General features: G+C 39.1%; 1 protein-coding gene across 7 annotated transcripts in view; it reads left to right on the plus strand.

The window, feature by feature from the left end:
* The window catches only part of GRIA4 (glutamate ionotropic receptor AMPA type subunit 4), a 339,539-nt gene that overhangs the window by 288,467 nt on the left and 33,573 nt on the right, over positions 1–17,499 (plus strand). For all 7 annotated transcript variants that reach the window (XR_008792568.1, XM_056115207.1, XM_056115203.1 and 4 more), the window contains exons 13-14: positions 1,001–1,199; positions 7,661–7,908. Coding sequence is in view for 6 of the 7 variants with exons in the window: in XM_056115207.1 (XP_055971182.1) it covers positions 1,001–1,199; positions 7,661–7,908 (447 nt within the window). In the remaining variant the exon portion in view is untranslated. The remainder of the gene's footprint in view (positions 1–1,000; positions 1,200–7,660; positions 7,909–17,499) is intronic.

Consider the following 17,499-nt stretch of genomic DNA (forward strand, 5'->3'; position numbering starts at 1 on the left):
TTATGAATATGCCCTGAATTCTTTTATATCCTATTGTACTTTTTCTCTGAATTCATATCCATCCACACACCCTCGATAGTCAAATGATGAAAAGAGTACATTTGTATGCCAGTATGTAAAGATGCTCTAAGAGATGATTCTCTAATGAGATCAAAAATGGACTAGCGAGCAAAAACTGCCTCTGCTGTGATCGCTGTCAGATCAATTCTTCTTTTAAAATATTTTTAAAATTCTTTTTTAATTTATTTATTTTTTTAAAATATTTATTAGTAAAATACCATGAGGTACAATTGTAGACTTACAAATTTTTGTGCTTGGGTTCCAGTTATACAATGATCGAGTACCCATCCCTCCACCAGTGCCCTGCCACAGAGGCAGGGTGGGACGGGGGTTAAGGGGTGGGAAGGATCAGTGGTGGTGGAGAACTGTCAGATCAATTCTTCAGTGGTGGTGGAGAACTGTCAGATCAATTCTTGACCCTCATCTGGTCCAGCACACTATGAAGTATAGGCTCTCTTCATCTGACTGAAGGTAGAAACAAGTGTTTTCAGGAAGACACCTAGCAATTTGTATCAAATCTAAGGTCACCATTGATAAGAAATTCTCACGTATTACCAAGAGAAAAATAGTGCTCCCAATTTAACCATAATACTTGATATGATACTACCTTATCAATCCTGACTTGCATCCCAACTACAGAGATGCTAGCATATAAGAGGGGTGGGTTATCGACGGATTTGTGTAAGGAAAAGAATTGTATCTCACATTTCTGCCAATAAAACAATATCAAATTCCCCCATATTCCCAGTGCCATTTATACATTGAACGTAAGCATAAAAGATGTCAAGTTATAAAGAAATACTGGTAATTCTTGAGTTGATTAACAGATAATAAAAGAAAACTTGCAATTATTTTTTTAAACATGGTGAATTGATGGTGCTTCATTTCTTTCTCTGTATGGGTTTAGAGAAATGAAAATATGCATTATCTTCGCCTTTAGATCCCTCTCAGGTCGTATTGTTGGAGGTGTTTGGTGGTTCTTCACACTTATCATCATCTCCTCTTATACTGCCAACCTCGCTGCTTTTCTCACGGTCGAGAGAATGGTCTCTCCCATAGAAAGTGCGGAAGACCTGGCTAAGCAGACTGAAATTGCCTATGGAACACTGGACTCGGGGTCAACAAAAGAATTCTTCAGAGTAAGTTAAGGGTGAAAACTGAATGTTAGCCATTCAGAATCTTAACATTTAAGTAATCTTGTCAATAATTAATAGGCTCTAGTTTCTGTAGGTTCTATAAAGACAGTGGTAACTGTTTCGTTTAATGCTAATATTGCTACTTAGATTTAATGATCACTTTGGTTTTCAAAGCTAATTGATTCAACCAAGTTGTAAAAGGGGCCTCCCCTGAGGAAAATGAGTAACCAAAAGGCAGGATGCACAACTTCATGATAAAATTCATCCAGAAGACTCCTGTGTTGATGATGCTACAATGATACGGTAACTGGGCAGATCATATTCATGTATACTTAGGAGCTCACATCAAAATGAAAGCAAGTCTTTAATAAAAACAGAAACAAAAGAATACATTTAATGCGGTGCATTTGAAACCCAGGACTTAATTGTGATTTATCTTCCCCTTGTGCTGTATATCATCTCGCAATCTATTCTGAAATAATGAATTTCAAAGAAGCATATTTGCCTTCTCCCAGAAGTATTTAGTTCAAGAAACCTTTGTAAATCACTATTAGTGTTTCCTTTGTGCCTCTTTCTCTGCTTTTGCAGAGAAAGGAAATTGTCCACCTGTTATAACGACATCCCACATAGAAGGAAGATTCCGTTTGATTTAAACAAAATGGTAGATAGTTTGTATTTTTTGTTGTTGTTTGTTTCATTATACAGATTATTTTTCTTAATCAGCAAATGTTCTTTTATTCTGGTTCTACTCAAATGTGGAGATAAACACTTGGTAAAGTTCGATCAGAGATAGGATTTATCTTATGATTTCAGAAACAAGTTAAAACACAGTAAAAATGGAGACTGAACAGGCAGTGCGGCAGGTGAGGTGCTTGCCTTTCATGCAACTCACCCAGGTTCGAGCCTCATCACCCCATACAGTCTGAGCTTTGCCAGGAGTGATCCCTGAACATAGGGCCAGGTGTACCAGGTGTAAATCCTGAAGACTCTCAGCTGAGACCCAACTGGGAAAAAAACAAAGCAGTAAGAATGGCATTTTCACAAATATTTAACTAAGTAATAAAGAGATCTTTTATATTTAATGTTAATTTCTTTAAAACTAAATACTTAATCATTTAGAAGACAATATATACCTCACTTAGCAAATTTTGTGTAAAAATATTGAGAGCCCTTAAAAGTAAATTTTACGAGGCAGGAGCGATGGTGCAGTGGACAGGACACTTGCTTTGTACAGAGCTGACCTAGTTCCATCCCTGGCACCTCATATGGTACCACAAGCCCCATCAAGACAGAGCCAGGACTACTGCTGGATGGGACCCAAAACAAACAAAAAGTAAATCCTATGGGTATGTATAATTTTTGAGAGATTACATTTTCATCTTAAATGTATCTATGGAAAGATTTCTCACTTGGTTTGGAAATTTTGAAACAACATAATGTTATATTTTTAAACCATCCTTAATTTTAACACTTGAATTTCAGTAAGTTATTTCTCCTTAAAAACAATACTGCATTTATTACAGTATCCTTATAATTTACAGATGTTAACATAATCCTAAATCAGGAGCAGATCACTAAAAAACAGTCAAGCCTATCACTGTACGTTGTTTGAAAAAGAAATCAAACTCTGAACCCTGTCCTTGTCAACAACTTGGAGCATTTCTAGCACATACAATGCAAAATACACAAGTTAATAATAAAGCTATAATTACATGACACAGCTTTCTAAAATTGCAAAGAAGAGTCAACACAATATATTTTATTAGCAGTAGTCTCTTGGTAAACTGTAACTAATGAATGTCTTAACTTTGCAAGTGCATCCCAGTCTCCAAAGTTTAATAATAGAAACAAAACACATTTTAGTTTAATTCCAGTCCCTTCTGGAGATGTTTTTAATCACTTCTACCCAAAGGTAAGTCAGTAAAATTTAGTAACTTTGCCTAGAAACCATTATGTATAGAAATCAAAATAGAATACGAATCGGGGGCTAGAGCAATAGCACAGCGGGTAGGGCGTTTGCCTTGCACACGGCCAACCCGAGTTCGATTCCCAGCATCCCATATGGACCCCTGAGCACCTCCGGGGGTAATTCCTGAGCACAGAGCCAGGAATAACCCCTGTGCATTGCCAGGTGTGACCCAAAAAGCAAAAAAAAAAAAATAGAATACAAATCAACGTTGTCATTTGCATTTTACTTTAAAACAAAGACTGAATTTCCATGTACAAGAAACAGACATTTGCAGGTTCCTCATTTTACCTTCAGTGACAAAGGGCGAGGGATTGGGGGGGGTGGGGGGGAATTTTGATTCCCTGAAACTTTTCAAAAATGACTCACTCTAATGCTCTTTGGCATCGAGCACATTGGAAATGTTTTATTTCTAATCTTTATAGAATTTTTTTATGTGTTCCAGTTCTAAGAACTGGGGAGAGAGATAAGAGAACATACTGATAAGAAATATAGGATTAACGAAAGCTGCTTTCTAGATTTATAGAACCTTCTGTACAAGCTATACGAGTCTGTCCTTGTTTCTCTCCACCCCAGTTCAGCCCTAACATAGAAAGATTTTTATAAATATTGGTATTTATTGTTACAGAACAGTCTAAATCCTAATGGAGCGAGGAAATAATTTTCCCTAGCAGCACACCTTGATAAAAATCTCATTCATTGCGTCCCCTGCATTTTCCCTCCTCTCCCATAGAAGATGACCTGGTTTAAATAAACCATTTGCCTGACAGGTTGAAGAAACACAATGCGAAGTATATTTTTGTACTTGTCAAAAATGTTTTCTCCCTGGAACACAGTAAAGGTACATCTATCAGCTCCACTAAACTGCCTGAGGCATTGACCTGTACAAAATTCAGAACAAAATGTAGCAGTTATAATCAACCGGAAAGAAAATTAGGCCATGTGGGAAAACTACATCTGAATTCAACTATTGCTTTGGTTTTTTTCCCCCCATAATGAAACCTGGCTATGTTACTATTCTAGGCACCTCACTAAGCATAAACATAGAGGCTCTGTACTTCTCACTTAGCAACAATCTTGCTCAAGTACTTTTTATTACTATATACCTGGTTTAAACAAACATTCTTATTTTCGTGAAGGCTTTATCCTGTGCCATTTTCAGTCATCAGTGAAATCATGAATGCATGAAGAGATGGATAGTTACCTTAGAGTTTATGTTATCAAATAACACATTGATTCCCAGCATCCCATATGGGATGATAAGGATAAGCTCCTTAAAGAACATTAATTTTGCTGCATAAACCACTAGAAGAGGGAGACAATTCACCTGATCCCAGTGCAGATACTAACTAGAATGCATGACATTTGTATATATTGTTTATTAAAAGCAGAATTTATGGAACTGTGTGATGTGAAGTGGGCAGTTTATATTTAAAACTCTAAGAATTATTTTAAATACTAGAGCTTTAAAGTACTTCCCCATGCATTGAGTTTGATGAAGTTGAAATGAAATCTGAGATGAGTTCTCTAATTTAGAAAGTTACATTTTATTACCTTTTCTTATTTCCAAATTTATTCCCAAAACCTGAATTTTTTTAAGTAAATAGCACAGTTGAAGACTGTAGGCACTCAGAAATGCCATTATCATTATATGTATAAACATTCGGGGACTGCAGCAATTTCTCATTTCAGCCTGTCTCATGAAAGTTAGAAGATTTGCTTCCCCTCATATGTTGGCAGAAAACTCTCTTGCTGTCACAGGTCAGATACAGTGATGTTACTTGCAACTTTCACCTTGAGTCCCTCCCTACCTTCTACACTGTTGCCAGGAACATATGTAAGTCATATTCCCCTTAAAACAGAGTCAGATTTTCTAAATGTTACATGGCAGAAAACTATTTTAAAAAATCTTCCAAAAATTTGCTTTCATTTTTTTCTCATTCCACTCTACTTCTGAATTTAACATTAAACACAAAGCCAGCTAAATCTAGCATTAGTAGGCTGATTCCTCTCTCTTCTGAATTTTTGACAGATTTATTCTACTTTCTTTGTAGTTAAAGTAGATGTTAGTAAATATGTTTAAACAAACGCAGCACTAATTTTTCTTGCATTACTAGTAGAGGAATGTGCTTCTATAAAATATGAACAGCCTGAAGACATTTTATTCTCTTAAAAGCAAATCATTTGCTTTAAAATTATGTTACATTCTATAATTAATTTACCTTCATAAATACTAAGACCTAAAAGCAGTTTTCCATTTTGTTAAATATTTAGATCTTCCCTGTTTCTTTAATAATACATCGACTGGTCCTGTAAAATTGTTATTCAACTTAGCGTAACTCTCTAACTTACAATTGTTTATTCCAATTAAAGTAATACTAATAATATTCATTTATAATATATGTCAAATGGATGTTGTTTACCAGTGTGTCTCTAAATTGAAATTATCAGAATAGATATTTAAGAACAATCTTTAACAGAGGATCCAGAGGACTTACACATGTTAGAGGTTGGGATTCTTGTAAAATAGGAAGTAAGTTCTCTGGCACAGTGCTCATTACTGACAGGTGGAAGGCGTGAGAACTGGCAACACAACCCCTTTGTGTGCCCAGGTTTGGGGTCTGTAAATCGAGACCCTCCTCTATCTTAGAAGCATTTAGAATCTTCACAGTTTAACTCTAGCGTTATCATGGAATAACATACTCATTGGTATAGCCAAAGTAATCTATGAGAACCGAAACAAACATATCATAGTCTCTGTATCATGGAATGTTTTTCCAAGTGTTGATAGCATAAAAATATCTCAGAAAGCACTTTAGGATGTGTATTTCGCATCCTGACTTTTATCACCATTTGAATATATACTAACCAGTAACATCTCACAGCAAATTGTGAGACTTGTTACTGTTTTTGGCATATCAAATACGTCACGGGAAGCTTGCCAGGCTTTGCCCTGCGGGCGAGATACTCTCAGTAGCTGGTGTCCACTGGAGCAAATCGATGAACAACAGGACAGTACTACAGTGCTATATACTAACATGTCACTGTCACTCTCCTCCGTTCTTCGTCGATTTTCTCGAGCGGGCCCAGTAAGATCTCCATCATGAGACCTGTTATTACTGTGTTTGTCATATCGAATACGTGACGGGGAGCTTGCCAGGCTGTACTGTGTGGGGTGGAGGAATCGAACTCGGGTCGGCCATGTTGGCCGCTTGCAAGGCAAACACCCTACCCACTGTGCTATCGCTCCAGCCCATACTAACATGAAACATCTTATATCTTATTCTCTCACTGTATGATCCATATTACAGGTTTATCAACTGCTAATTTTCTTATCCCATGAAACAAAAAATTGTGATGCTAATTTTATTAATTCCTTTATTTGTTCTAAACAATTAGTTCTGACCCAAAACATGTATTCCTAAAAATTGCTAGTCAGGATATCGCTGGTTATTGAAAATGTTGCTTTTGGTTGAGTCTATATTCTGATTAGCAAAAGATGACCAATGTGAATAAATGCACATGTTATCCAGGACTAATCTCAAGAACAGTTATAGTGTAAACGAATTACCCGTTACTGTTTCTTTGGATTCAGATGCAAATTCTCAGAATCTCATTATTGAACAACTTCAGTGATACCACATTAAAGTCTGTCATTTATATTATCAAACATTAAACAGAATGCATATTTTTCTACTCTATTAAATAGTTTTGGGGGGAACATTTAAATTAATTGCAATATTTTTTCACTTTAAAAAATATATGTGAGAATAGAAAAACCCCAGTGTGAATATAGATGCTAGGGGGGAAAAAATACTGAGAATAATGCAGTTAAAGCCCAAAGAAACAAAAGATATATATAATCTGGGATCTGGAGATTAGAATGACTAACTCCTTAAAACACAAAATGAAAAAACAACACTCTTTTTTCTTCAATTGAATGTATGTTGGATATTATTTGTATAATTTATCTAAAATATTTTGGTTGAACTAGGAGTTTGATTCTTGTGCTGTGGACATTCAGTTCATAAACTACTTTGACTTATTCTCCTTCTTTGTTTGAGCATGGAAAAAAATTAAAAAATCAAATAACATTACAATTCTGTATTTGTATAATTCAATCTCATTATCCAAAGGAATTTCACAAAACTAAAATTAAGTCTTATCTATTCAAGTTTACTCAGCACACGATCTAAAAGATGATTTTATGTGTTTAACCCTTTTTGTAACAGTGTACAGTGAAAAGTATGGGTTTTTTTTAAGTAGTTGATTCAAGGAGGATCATTATGACAATGGGTGTCACTTTTAAAGATTTGTAATCTCAATGACTTCCTGAAATCGTGTGAAACAGCAGTTTTCTAACTGGAAGAGAGTGTTAGAAGGGAAAATGGGGTGAGAGGACAATGTAGGGGTTCTGAAAGACTTTCTCTTGGCTTAGTCAATATTAACATGTTGTTCTCTTCTTTCCTGTATTTAATTTTATTTTGATTTCCTCCAGAGATCAAAAATAGCAGTGTATGAAAAGATGTGGACCTACATGCGATCGGCAGAGCCGTCAGTGTTCACTAGGACTACAGCTGAGGGAGTAGCTCGTGTCCGCAAATCCAAGGGCAAATTCGCCTTTCTGCTGGAGTCCACTATGAATGAATACATTGAGCAGCGAAAGCCCTGTGACACGATGAAAGTGGGAGGCAATCTGGATTCGAAAGGCTATGGAGTAGCAACGCCCAAGGGGTCTTCATTAAGGTGGGTGGAATAGTATAACACTAGAACACATGTTGTTATAGTATTCCACCTTCCCTGATGGCCCTGAGAGAATTCTTTTGATTTGTGTGTGTGAACATGGTATGTTTGTTTGTTTTCTTTTCTCCATTTCATATTTTTTGGGTCAACAATCAGGTAATTTTTTTTCAATTTTAAAACGATTAATCCTACTTGACATATATCTTTTAAGGCCATATAAAAACCAAACTGGTTGAACACTAGCTGCTTCCAGTGGGCCTAAAACTCGGGTGGCATATATTTCTATATTCCACTTTGGGGTGGGGGGCCACTAAAATCTGCACTTTTATTATGTTGACAATAATTCAACTTATTATTATTATTATTATTATTATTATTATTATTATTATTATGCCTACTGCTTAAGAGTGAGAAGAAATCAAACTCCTCTAAGCAACCTTTTCCCCCATTTCAACAATTCACTTATTATGGCATTATTTTATTTTAGACTAACTTGAGGTTGTGCTGGTGCTAACTTTGAAATCACATCTACTTACAAGGACAGTTGTGATAAGAAGGACGCTGAACTCTGAGTTTACGGTGCTTGCTCAATCACACTCTCACCTGTTTCAAAAGGAGTGTGGTGTAAGTAAGATCTGTAAAAGCAGACTCACATAGTCCAAAATTGTTTGCCCATGGATCCTTGAATAGGATTCATGAGCAAAGCAATTGCATATGTGAATAATAATCCTCCTGTGCTGAATATGAATCTTCTGTTATTGAAGAAATGTTGGTTAAAAGCTGCCATTTTCACCTTTTTGGTCCTGGACATAGAGAATTCACATGTTTGTGTCCAGAAGGCAGAATTCCCCATTTTCCTTAAGCAGTAAAGGCTGCCATGGGTTGGCTGGGGCTAAGAGCAATTCCAAGTCAAGAGTGAACCCTGACAGATCTCCCAGGGTCCCGCCACACAGGAGACATTCAGACAGAGCATAGACTGAAGAAGAAAGAAATCAGTATTTACTTAACCAAGAACCAAGACTTAACCAAGAACCTGGTATTGAGAAATGGTGTGTCTGGTAAGATTTTGAAAAACGAAGGTAATGAGTCCTATATATTTTTCCAACAGGAATTAAAGCAAGATGAAAATAATGATCCCCACCCCCATTGGTTTTAAAAAAGGAATTCCAGTGTGCTTTGGGATGTGTGTGGGTAGGAGGGTTAAGGGGGAGGCGGAAACAGCAATAAAAACCCAATAATAATCCTGGAGAGGTAGTATTAAGTCAGCATCAGGTCATTTATGTTTGCAAACCACACTGTAAGAGTGAGGGAGGTACGTGGTATGTTCAAAAGGAACAATTTTCAAAGGAGATCAAATGAAGCTATCCAGTGAGGACAGCTTGGGTGTGGACTTCAACAATTATTAAATAAAGTCATGTTTATTTTCTCCCATAAGAAATTAAAGAAATGTGTAAGGAGAAAGTCAAACTAATCAATTACGCTTGGTAAAATTCTGCTCATAAAAAGATCTCGCCCATTAAAACTGCAACTGGCACTAGGTTGTTTGTATCATTTTGTATGAGGCAGTATGAGAAATATAGTTTCAATGAAGCAAGCAGCAAATAAATCTCTAATAAAGTCATATTTATAGAGCACTTTAGTATAAAATACTTATAAGACATTTCTAGGAAGAGGAGGCAGCAAAGGTAGTTGGTATGTGGATCAGTGTTCAGACTATTGATTGCATTCACTGGATGCTAGTTTTGTTCTTAATTAATTCTCTGTGGATGTAGCTGCCTTGGCCTCTGTCTTGTGTGTACTGATAAAGTCAAGTTCCAGGGACTGGATTTGGCCTCTGAGGCGGGTGCGCCTGACTTCCATTGATGGCAAGAGAGTTCCCGCTTAAATGTGCCACTTTGTCAAATCCACACTACACGGATTGTTTGGGAGAAACTGAAGGGCCTCATCTGTCCAGAACTGGATAAAAATCAGCTCTTGGCTTCCCCCTCCTTTCCTGTCCTTCCCTGGATCTTGTTAATGAGGCAGTTGTCAAACTCAGCTTCCTGGAAGGAGAGTTTGTTTATGCGCTTTGTTTTCTGCATGCCACAATTTCCTGAGCATGCTGGCCCCTGCATGCCAAAACCAGTCATTTGGTCCATCTCTGAGAACATTGCAAAGGCCCTGAAGGCTGACCAATATTCACCTTACCCTATCCCCCAGATTGCTCAGTCCTCAGCCTCTACAGGGTTCAGCAGGAGGTTCCTGAAATTTAATTTATTCATCTGGGGTCTTTTGTTTCAAAAGAGGCAAGCCATGCAGACGTGGGCTGATAAGTACCTTCTATAGAATGGTTTTGTTTGTAGAAGCAAATGCAAAATAATTGCAGTCTTCAGCACAAGCCCCAGATAGCTTACCCTCACTAACAGTGTCTTTGAAACCTGTCTTGCTTGTTTGGTACAAGATTTCCTAAAGAATCTATCTTTTTTTCTGCTGGGGGGAGTGGCAGAGGGCACACCAGCAGTGCTCAGCTGTTACTTCTGAGTCTGAACTCAGAAATTGCTCCTCACAGCAGTCAGGGGACCATAGGATGCCAGGGATCTAGCCCCGGTCAGCTACACGCAAGACCAGCAGCCTGCCTGCTGTACTATCCCTCTAGCCCCAAGAATCTATTACTTTAACCAGGTCTTCAGGTTAATAGTCATGGATTCAGTGAGACTGTATGTATTATTTTCTCTCATCATAAATTTATCGCAGATTTGGCTGTTCTGATTCTTTAGGCAACATGAGACTAAGAAAAGGAAAATAATCAGTTTAAATGGAAAATGCAGACTGGCTAGCAGTCTTCTATTAGTATAAAAATATACTAACTTGCTCTTTGATCAAAATGCTTCAGAGTAAATGTCTCAGAAAAGGGGAGGAATATGGTAAGCCAACAGGGTGGAAAATCATATCGGCTTTAGAGCAAATTTAGTCATGGGGCTGGGATGTGGCTCTGGGATACAGTGCATGGCTGGTATGCGTGAGGCCCTGAGTTTGATCCCTACTCCACAAGCATTAATGCAATCAGGTTCAACACAGAAAATCCCTATTTGGGTTCAAAGGTATGACTGCAGTTCTGACTGGCACCTGTCTGTGTGACAGTGAATGGCATTCAAGGTTCTTTATTGGTCACAGAGACTTGGCTTCAGCCTGAGTGCTGGGAACACAGTCAGATGGTAAGGCCACTGCGCCAGAAGGGCCCTGCATCGAGCTTGATGGTACAGCACCTATTCTTTGTGTGTGAAGCCCTGGGTTTGGCCCTGGCATCATAAAAAACAAAGGGCTGAACTGCCACCAACCTTTCTACATTGAAGGGAACCCAACCCAAATTCACACAAATTACGAATTTATTGTAATTTAACATCAATTCTCCAGTTGCCCAGTGAGGCCCTAGGCATATGGGTATTATCATGCTGCATAGCATTTACAGATTCTAAATTCAGAAAGGAAAGCAAATGGGTACAGATACATAGAACTGCAAGTTAACAGCAGGGCAAGAAAAGAACTTGAGTTTTATTTACACTGATACTTATTTTTCAAATTTTCCTTCTAAAGAAATTGTTAAGTTTCACTGTGGGATAGAAGTAAAAGAAAGCAATTGCTACCTTCTCAACTCACCCCATGCCGAGATAGTTGTCCTGAGTCTGCACATGCGCAATGAGGTCACGCTACTTCCAAGGAACAGCCTTTTCGTTTCTACGCCGCTACTCTTGGCAATCCAAAACAACTGTGAAACATTTCCCTTGCGGAGAAATGTTTAACAGTTATTTGAAAATTTGTATTTTAGACAACACTGTAGTCAGCATCAAGAAAGAGGAAATCTTTTACTTTACTATTAATAGTAACAATCTTACTAAAGAAATTTGCTAAAGTATAGATATACACAGATATAGATATATGATGTTATTGGTTATATAGATAAGTTGTATGCCTTCCTTTCAAAATACTGCCTTTACTACATTATCTGTATTACACTAGTTATACACTCTGCTATGCAATAAATAAAAACTGCTAGGTGTTTTACAGTAAGCAATAACTCGGTTCATTAAGTTTCACTCTAAAATAGCTGTTAGTGGGAAGACCCCTTTTAGAGATATTCATGGAATTTAGCATCTGTAAGTACCTCCAGGAGCAAAGGAGTGGCTCCTAGTGGACAACTTCCTGTGACTTTTGAAAGGATTTCACTGGACCCTAAAGTTTGCAACCAGCTTTAAAAATACTAGTTCTTGGGGCTGGAGCAATAGCACAGCGGGTAGGGCATTTGCCTTGCACGCGGAGGACTGGGGTTCAATTCCCAGCATCCCATATGGTCCCCCAAGCACTGCCAGGAGTAATTCCTGAGTGCAGAGCCAGGAGCAACCCCTGAGCATTGCCAGGTGTGACCCAAAAATCAAAAAAAAAAAACTAATTCTTATCATTTCTTATCCATCAGTGAAAGCATCCCTAAAGATACTGTGGGACTGTGTTTCTAACAAGACAGATGTCCTGCTATACACCCTCCTCCCCCCAAATAAAATGATCTTTGAAAAATAAAGGTAGTTCTAAAAGAATTTGTATCAGCTGTTCAGAGAGAGAAGAAACTGAGGTCCCATTAGAGATTGTGGATACTCAGCAGGAACCAGCAGCTGTGGTGACTGATTGTTTAAAAACATCAGGTGCATCAAACTTCGTTTGCAGCCTACCTACTGCCATCACGCAGCAGAGGGAGATGTCACCAGGCATTAGAAGAACCGTTTTCATTGCACTGTTTCTTGCAATATTTAATACAGTCTCTTGGCCCTGGTCTGTTTTGGAGTAGGAAGAGTTAGCACTCTATAGACCAAAAAATAATTACTTTCACTTTGGAGAACTGAGGCGTTCCAAATATTTTGGTCATATTTTATCCCTAAATAGCCATCTTCTGATATAAAATCTGTGAGACATTGCATTAAAATTCAGTCATATACTCAGATATACGTGGAAAGTTTAGAAAGGTGTTTGCTGGTTGTTGTGTTCGAATTAAGTTGTAGGCTTTGTTTGCTTGATTTGTTTTGCTGGGTTTTGTTTTGTTTTATTTATTTATTTATTTTGGTTTGGTTTCGGTTTGGGGTTTTTTTTTGGTGTTAAGGACAAACCAATTTTTAAAACTTAATGTGGACAGGGGCCAGAATGATAGTACAGTGCGTAGGGCATTTGCCTTACATGCGGCTGACCCAGGTTCTATCCCCGGCATCGCATGTGGTCTCCCAAGCTCCGCCAGGAGTGATTCCTGAGTGCAGAGCCAGGAGTAACCCCTGAGCATTGCTGGGTGTGACCCAAAAATCGAAAAAAAGGGGGGGGGCCTCACCCACGGACACTAGAAAAATAACTAAACGAACTGGAATTTAAGTTCAAGTATATTACTGAGTGGAACTTGTCATCAAGTGAACAGCACTGTAGCACTGTAGTACTGTCCTCCCATCTTCCATCGATTTGCTCGAGCAGGCACCAGTAACATCTCCATTGTGAGGCTTGTTGTTACTGTTTTTGGCGTATCGAATACACCACAGGGAGCTTGCCAGGCTTTGCCATGCAGGCGGGATACACTCGGTAGCTTGCCAGGATTTCCGAGAGGGATGGAGGAATCGAACCTGGGTCTGCCTCATGCAAGGCAAATGCCCAACCCGCTGTGCTTTCACTCCAGCCCATCAAGTGAATAAACTTAACTTATTTTTTGGAGCTGCAGCGTAGCTCATTTGTACATAGATATGATTTTTATATTATAACTATTATGAACAGAGATATACTTTGGCTTCTAAATAGTCTTGGTGTTTCTTGGTATCACACACATACAGGTATATACACACATATACATTATTTATTTTTAACAGGTAGCATGATTGCAATAGTTAGTGTTTATGGTAGTGATCTACTAAGTTACTGCACCCTGTCACCACCAAAGGGAACAATACTCTCTACCAATGTCACTATGTCACTTCTTGTCCACCTCTTCATGCCCCTATACTACTTAGTAATCTGGCATCATGTTAACAAGATTATACAGATAATTTAATTTTCCTGATGTCATTATTTTCTGGAATATTTTTTGTTTCGTTTGGGTGAGGGTCATACCCAATAGCGCTTAGTGGTTATTCCTGGCTTTGTGCTTAGGAGTGACCACTTGGGGTGCTCTGGGGACCATAATGTGGTAAGAGTATTCAAACCAGAGTAGACAAGTGCCTCCCTGACTCTTCTTCATCCCAGCAGTTATTCTTCTAATAACTAATCCTATTTGATTAGAAATTAGACACACACACACACACACACAGAATTTGTGAGATGTCGTGAACTCTCACCCAGTTTGGTATTAGGCATGCTCATGTTTACCTTGGGTACCAGTATTTTCCATGTACAAACTGAATGGCAGACAGTAGCGATAGCAGTACTTGTGTACCTCAGGGGAAAACAGTCTCCATAATCCACATTCTGCATGCTTCATTTACTTGATTTTTAGTGTGATAGGAAACATAAAACTTTATGCTGCCACTTAAAATTCTAGATTTTATTTACATTTAGCCCTTTCCTATAATTAAAAGATGATTAAAATTACAGTTCCCCGAGGAGGGGAAAACGGTGCATTTGTCTGCATTTCTTTAAGATTTGCCAGGCATTACTTGTTTTTGCTATTCTTCCCACTAGTAAACAAAATTGCTGATATGATTCACCTCCATTCACTTGCTGGTTCATTTCCCAGATGTTTCCTGGGTTGCAACTGGGAATTTTTCAAGTGGTTTTCAAGTTGTTCCCTCTAGGAATGCTGTAGGTAACACCAAGTTTAAAAGTTTCTAAATTCAGTGTTCACCCCTTTGCTCTCCCCATAATTACAATGAGAAATTGCATTTTAAGAACTTGCCTGAGAAAATGTGCACTTTGTGTTCATATTAATATAGATCACCTCAAAGAGATCTAAATATCAATGGCTACAAAAGACTTAAAGTTTAAAGCTGCACAGTCAGCTTGAGTTCTAAGAAGAGCCAGAATTCCAAATTATTGTTCTTCACTAACATGCAATTGCTTCATTTTAAAAAACAATAATTATAAAGATAAGAAAATCTCAAGATTAGAGCAATGGTACATACGGTAGGGTGCTTGCTTTGCACATAACTGACCTGGGTTCAATTCCAACACCGCATATGGGCTCCAAAGTCCCGCCAAGAGTGAGCTCTGTAACCAGAGCCAGGAGTAAACACGAAGCACTTTCAGGGGTGCCTCCCTCCCCAAAAAAGGAAAGATAAGGAAATCTCCAGGAAGAATACTTACACCCCATACAGTTCAAATTAAATTAATGCCAGGGCACAGTTAAAATGATGCACAACCTGTAGGCCACTATGTCTAAACCTTCAGGTGCCAGATGTATTTAAGAGACACAAAGTTGCACCTAAAACTAAAGTTCAGAATCTGAGATGCAACAAATGTGCTATAGGTGAACAATTCCTTCCATTGCTGGTGTGTGTATCTTGTTGGTATATGTCTGGGAATTAAATATGTTTAAACATGTCACTTGCTTGTCTTATTAAGGAATAGATTCAATGATCAGCTGCATCCTGTGTACTCAGATTGAAAGGGACACACACATACACATACACACACACGTGCGTGCACACACACATACACACACACACACACACACACACACACACACACACACCAGACTGGAGCACATGGGTTTCTGGGAGTGTATCAGCTGGGGAAAATGCGGTGTGGGTTCTCCAGTAGGAAAGTTAGAGACAGCAGCATTAAAGGGAGGTGACTCCTGCAGAGGGCACTGGCCAGGCGGGAATTCACAAAGAGGAAGGACTGAGAATCTAGACAGTCAAAGCAAAGCCAGGCCAAAGGGTCTGGGCAATGGGATAGAAGAAACATTTACAGTACCAGGAAGCCCAGAGTTCAGAAAATAGCACAAGCCATGAACATCAGTGCCTGTCATGTCATGGTCTCTGTGGTGACACTGAGTTGGAGATGGTGTGGCCCTGTCTGCTGGTATGTACCTGCATGGGAAACCTCAGCAGTAGGACCGGAACCTCACACGGAGCAGTGAGCCACAAGGGGCTGTCAGAGCCCCCAACCTCACCCCCAAGTAGGAGGTACTGGGCATGCAGGCATCAGAAGGCTTCACCCACAGCTCAGGAAGGCAAGGACTCGAGCACTGGCCCAGGGGTCATCCAAGGCAGAGCAGGGGTTGCCTGTGTGGCACACAGAGCCCCCTCACCTTTAGAAGTGACCCAGCTGGATTTGAGTGTATCAATCATCCCTGTAGTTCTCTCTGTTTGAATTTGTTTTCATTTCTTCCCTCTTGGCAATATCTGCACTAATATTTAAATTCCAAAAAAAGGAGATTGTTTCATTCCTGTGGTACATAAGGTTGCTCCTGAACGTAGCCACAGCTCTGCACTTTGGCTCTGTTTTATACTCAATTATTAAAGAGAACATGTCAGATTGATTCACCTACCTCGAGGCCCTCAGGCTATGAATTCATGACTTCTATGCAGAGAAAATGCCCTTGAAGGTTGGAGTTACACAGTTGCTTGTCCTTAGAGCAGTTGTTGGTAAATCCTGAGGATAGTAGCAAGGTCAAGATGGGTTGTTTTCTGGGGTTTTGTGAATCCCTTATATCATCTTCTCCCAGCCTACTTTTTTTAAGGAAAAGATGCCAGGAAGATTTCAGTCTGGCAGCCCCGGCACCTGCCCAGGAAGGAGCTTTTGAGACTCTCAGATCCTGTCTCCTCTGAAGTCTCACAGCTCTGAACAGCTCATCAGAGCAAAACAAGAAGGGTCGCAGCCCGTGCTCCTGCGGGTTTCTTAAGAACCTGGGCACCGAAGAGGTGGCCGGGGGCTGCAGAGGGAGTGGCGCCCTTCATAATCAGAATTACTAGATGTAGAGAGAATAGTTTAGATACGCACCATAATTTGGAGGGACTGACAGTAACCAGGTTTTTGGTGAAAGTATAAATGCCTGTGATAAAATACCATAAATCTCACTTTTGTTGTGGAGACATAATAAACCCCGAAATCTGGAATTCTATAGATGCTGCTTTAATGCCGTTTTATAATAATAAACCCCTACTCACTACATCATAAGTCAATAATGGTTTTTTCATAAATAATGAAAATTCATTTGTTTCAGCACAGCATATGGGAAACCATTCATCCACAGCTTGGATGTTATGAGCTCACTCCTCGTCTCTAAAGATAGTAACTATTCACATGGGCTCGTTTTGTTTTCATGTTTAAGAGCAGGAAGATAAAAGTCCTTTGTGCTCATTTAGAACTAGCTGGGGGGAAAAAAAGAACTATCTGGAATATAGTAAAGATCCTGGTTTAGAATTATAATTGACCTCAGCTGACACAGTCAGAGACCAGTAAAGGGAAGGAAGTAGAAGTTTATTGGGTTGTACTCCGGAGCCATCTCTACAAACTTCTGGTGAGGCTGGGGCAGAGCCACGCCCTCGGAGAGACTAGGGGGCCTATTAAGTTTCTTGGGGGGAGGAGAACTAAGACTAGTGGGACCAGTGTGCATGGGTGACCCCCGTTAGCTGTAGGTGAGGAAGCAGAGGATGC

The sequence above is a fragment of the Sorex fumeus genome, unplaced genomic scaffold, assembly GCF_029834395.1.
Source record: "Sorex fumeus unplaced genomic scaffold, SorFum_2.1 ptg000028l, whole genome shotgun sequence".
Lineage (NCBI taxonomy): Eukaryota > Metazoa > Chordata > Mammalia > Eulipotyphla > Soricidae > Sorex > Sorex fumeus.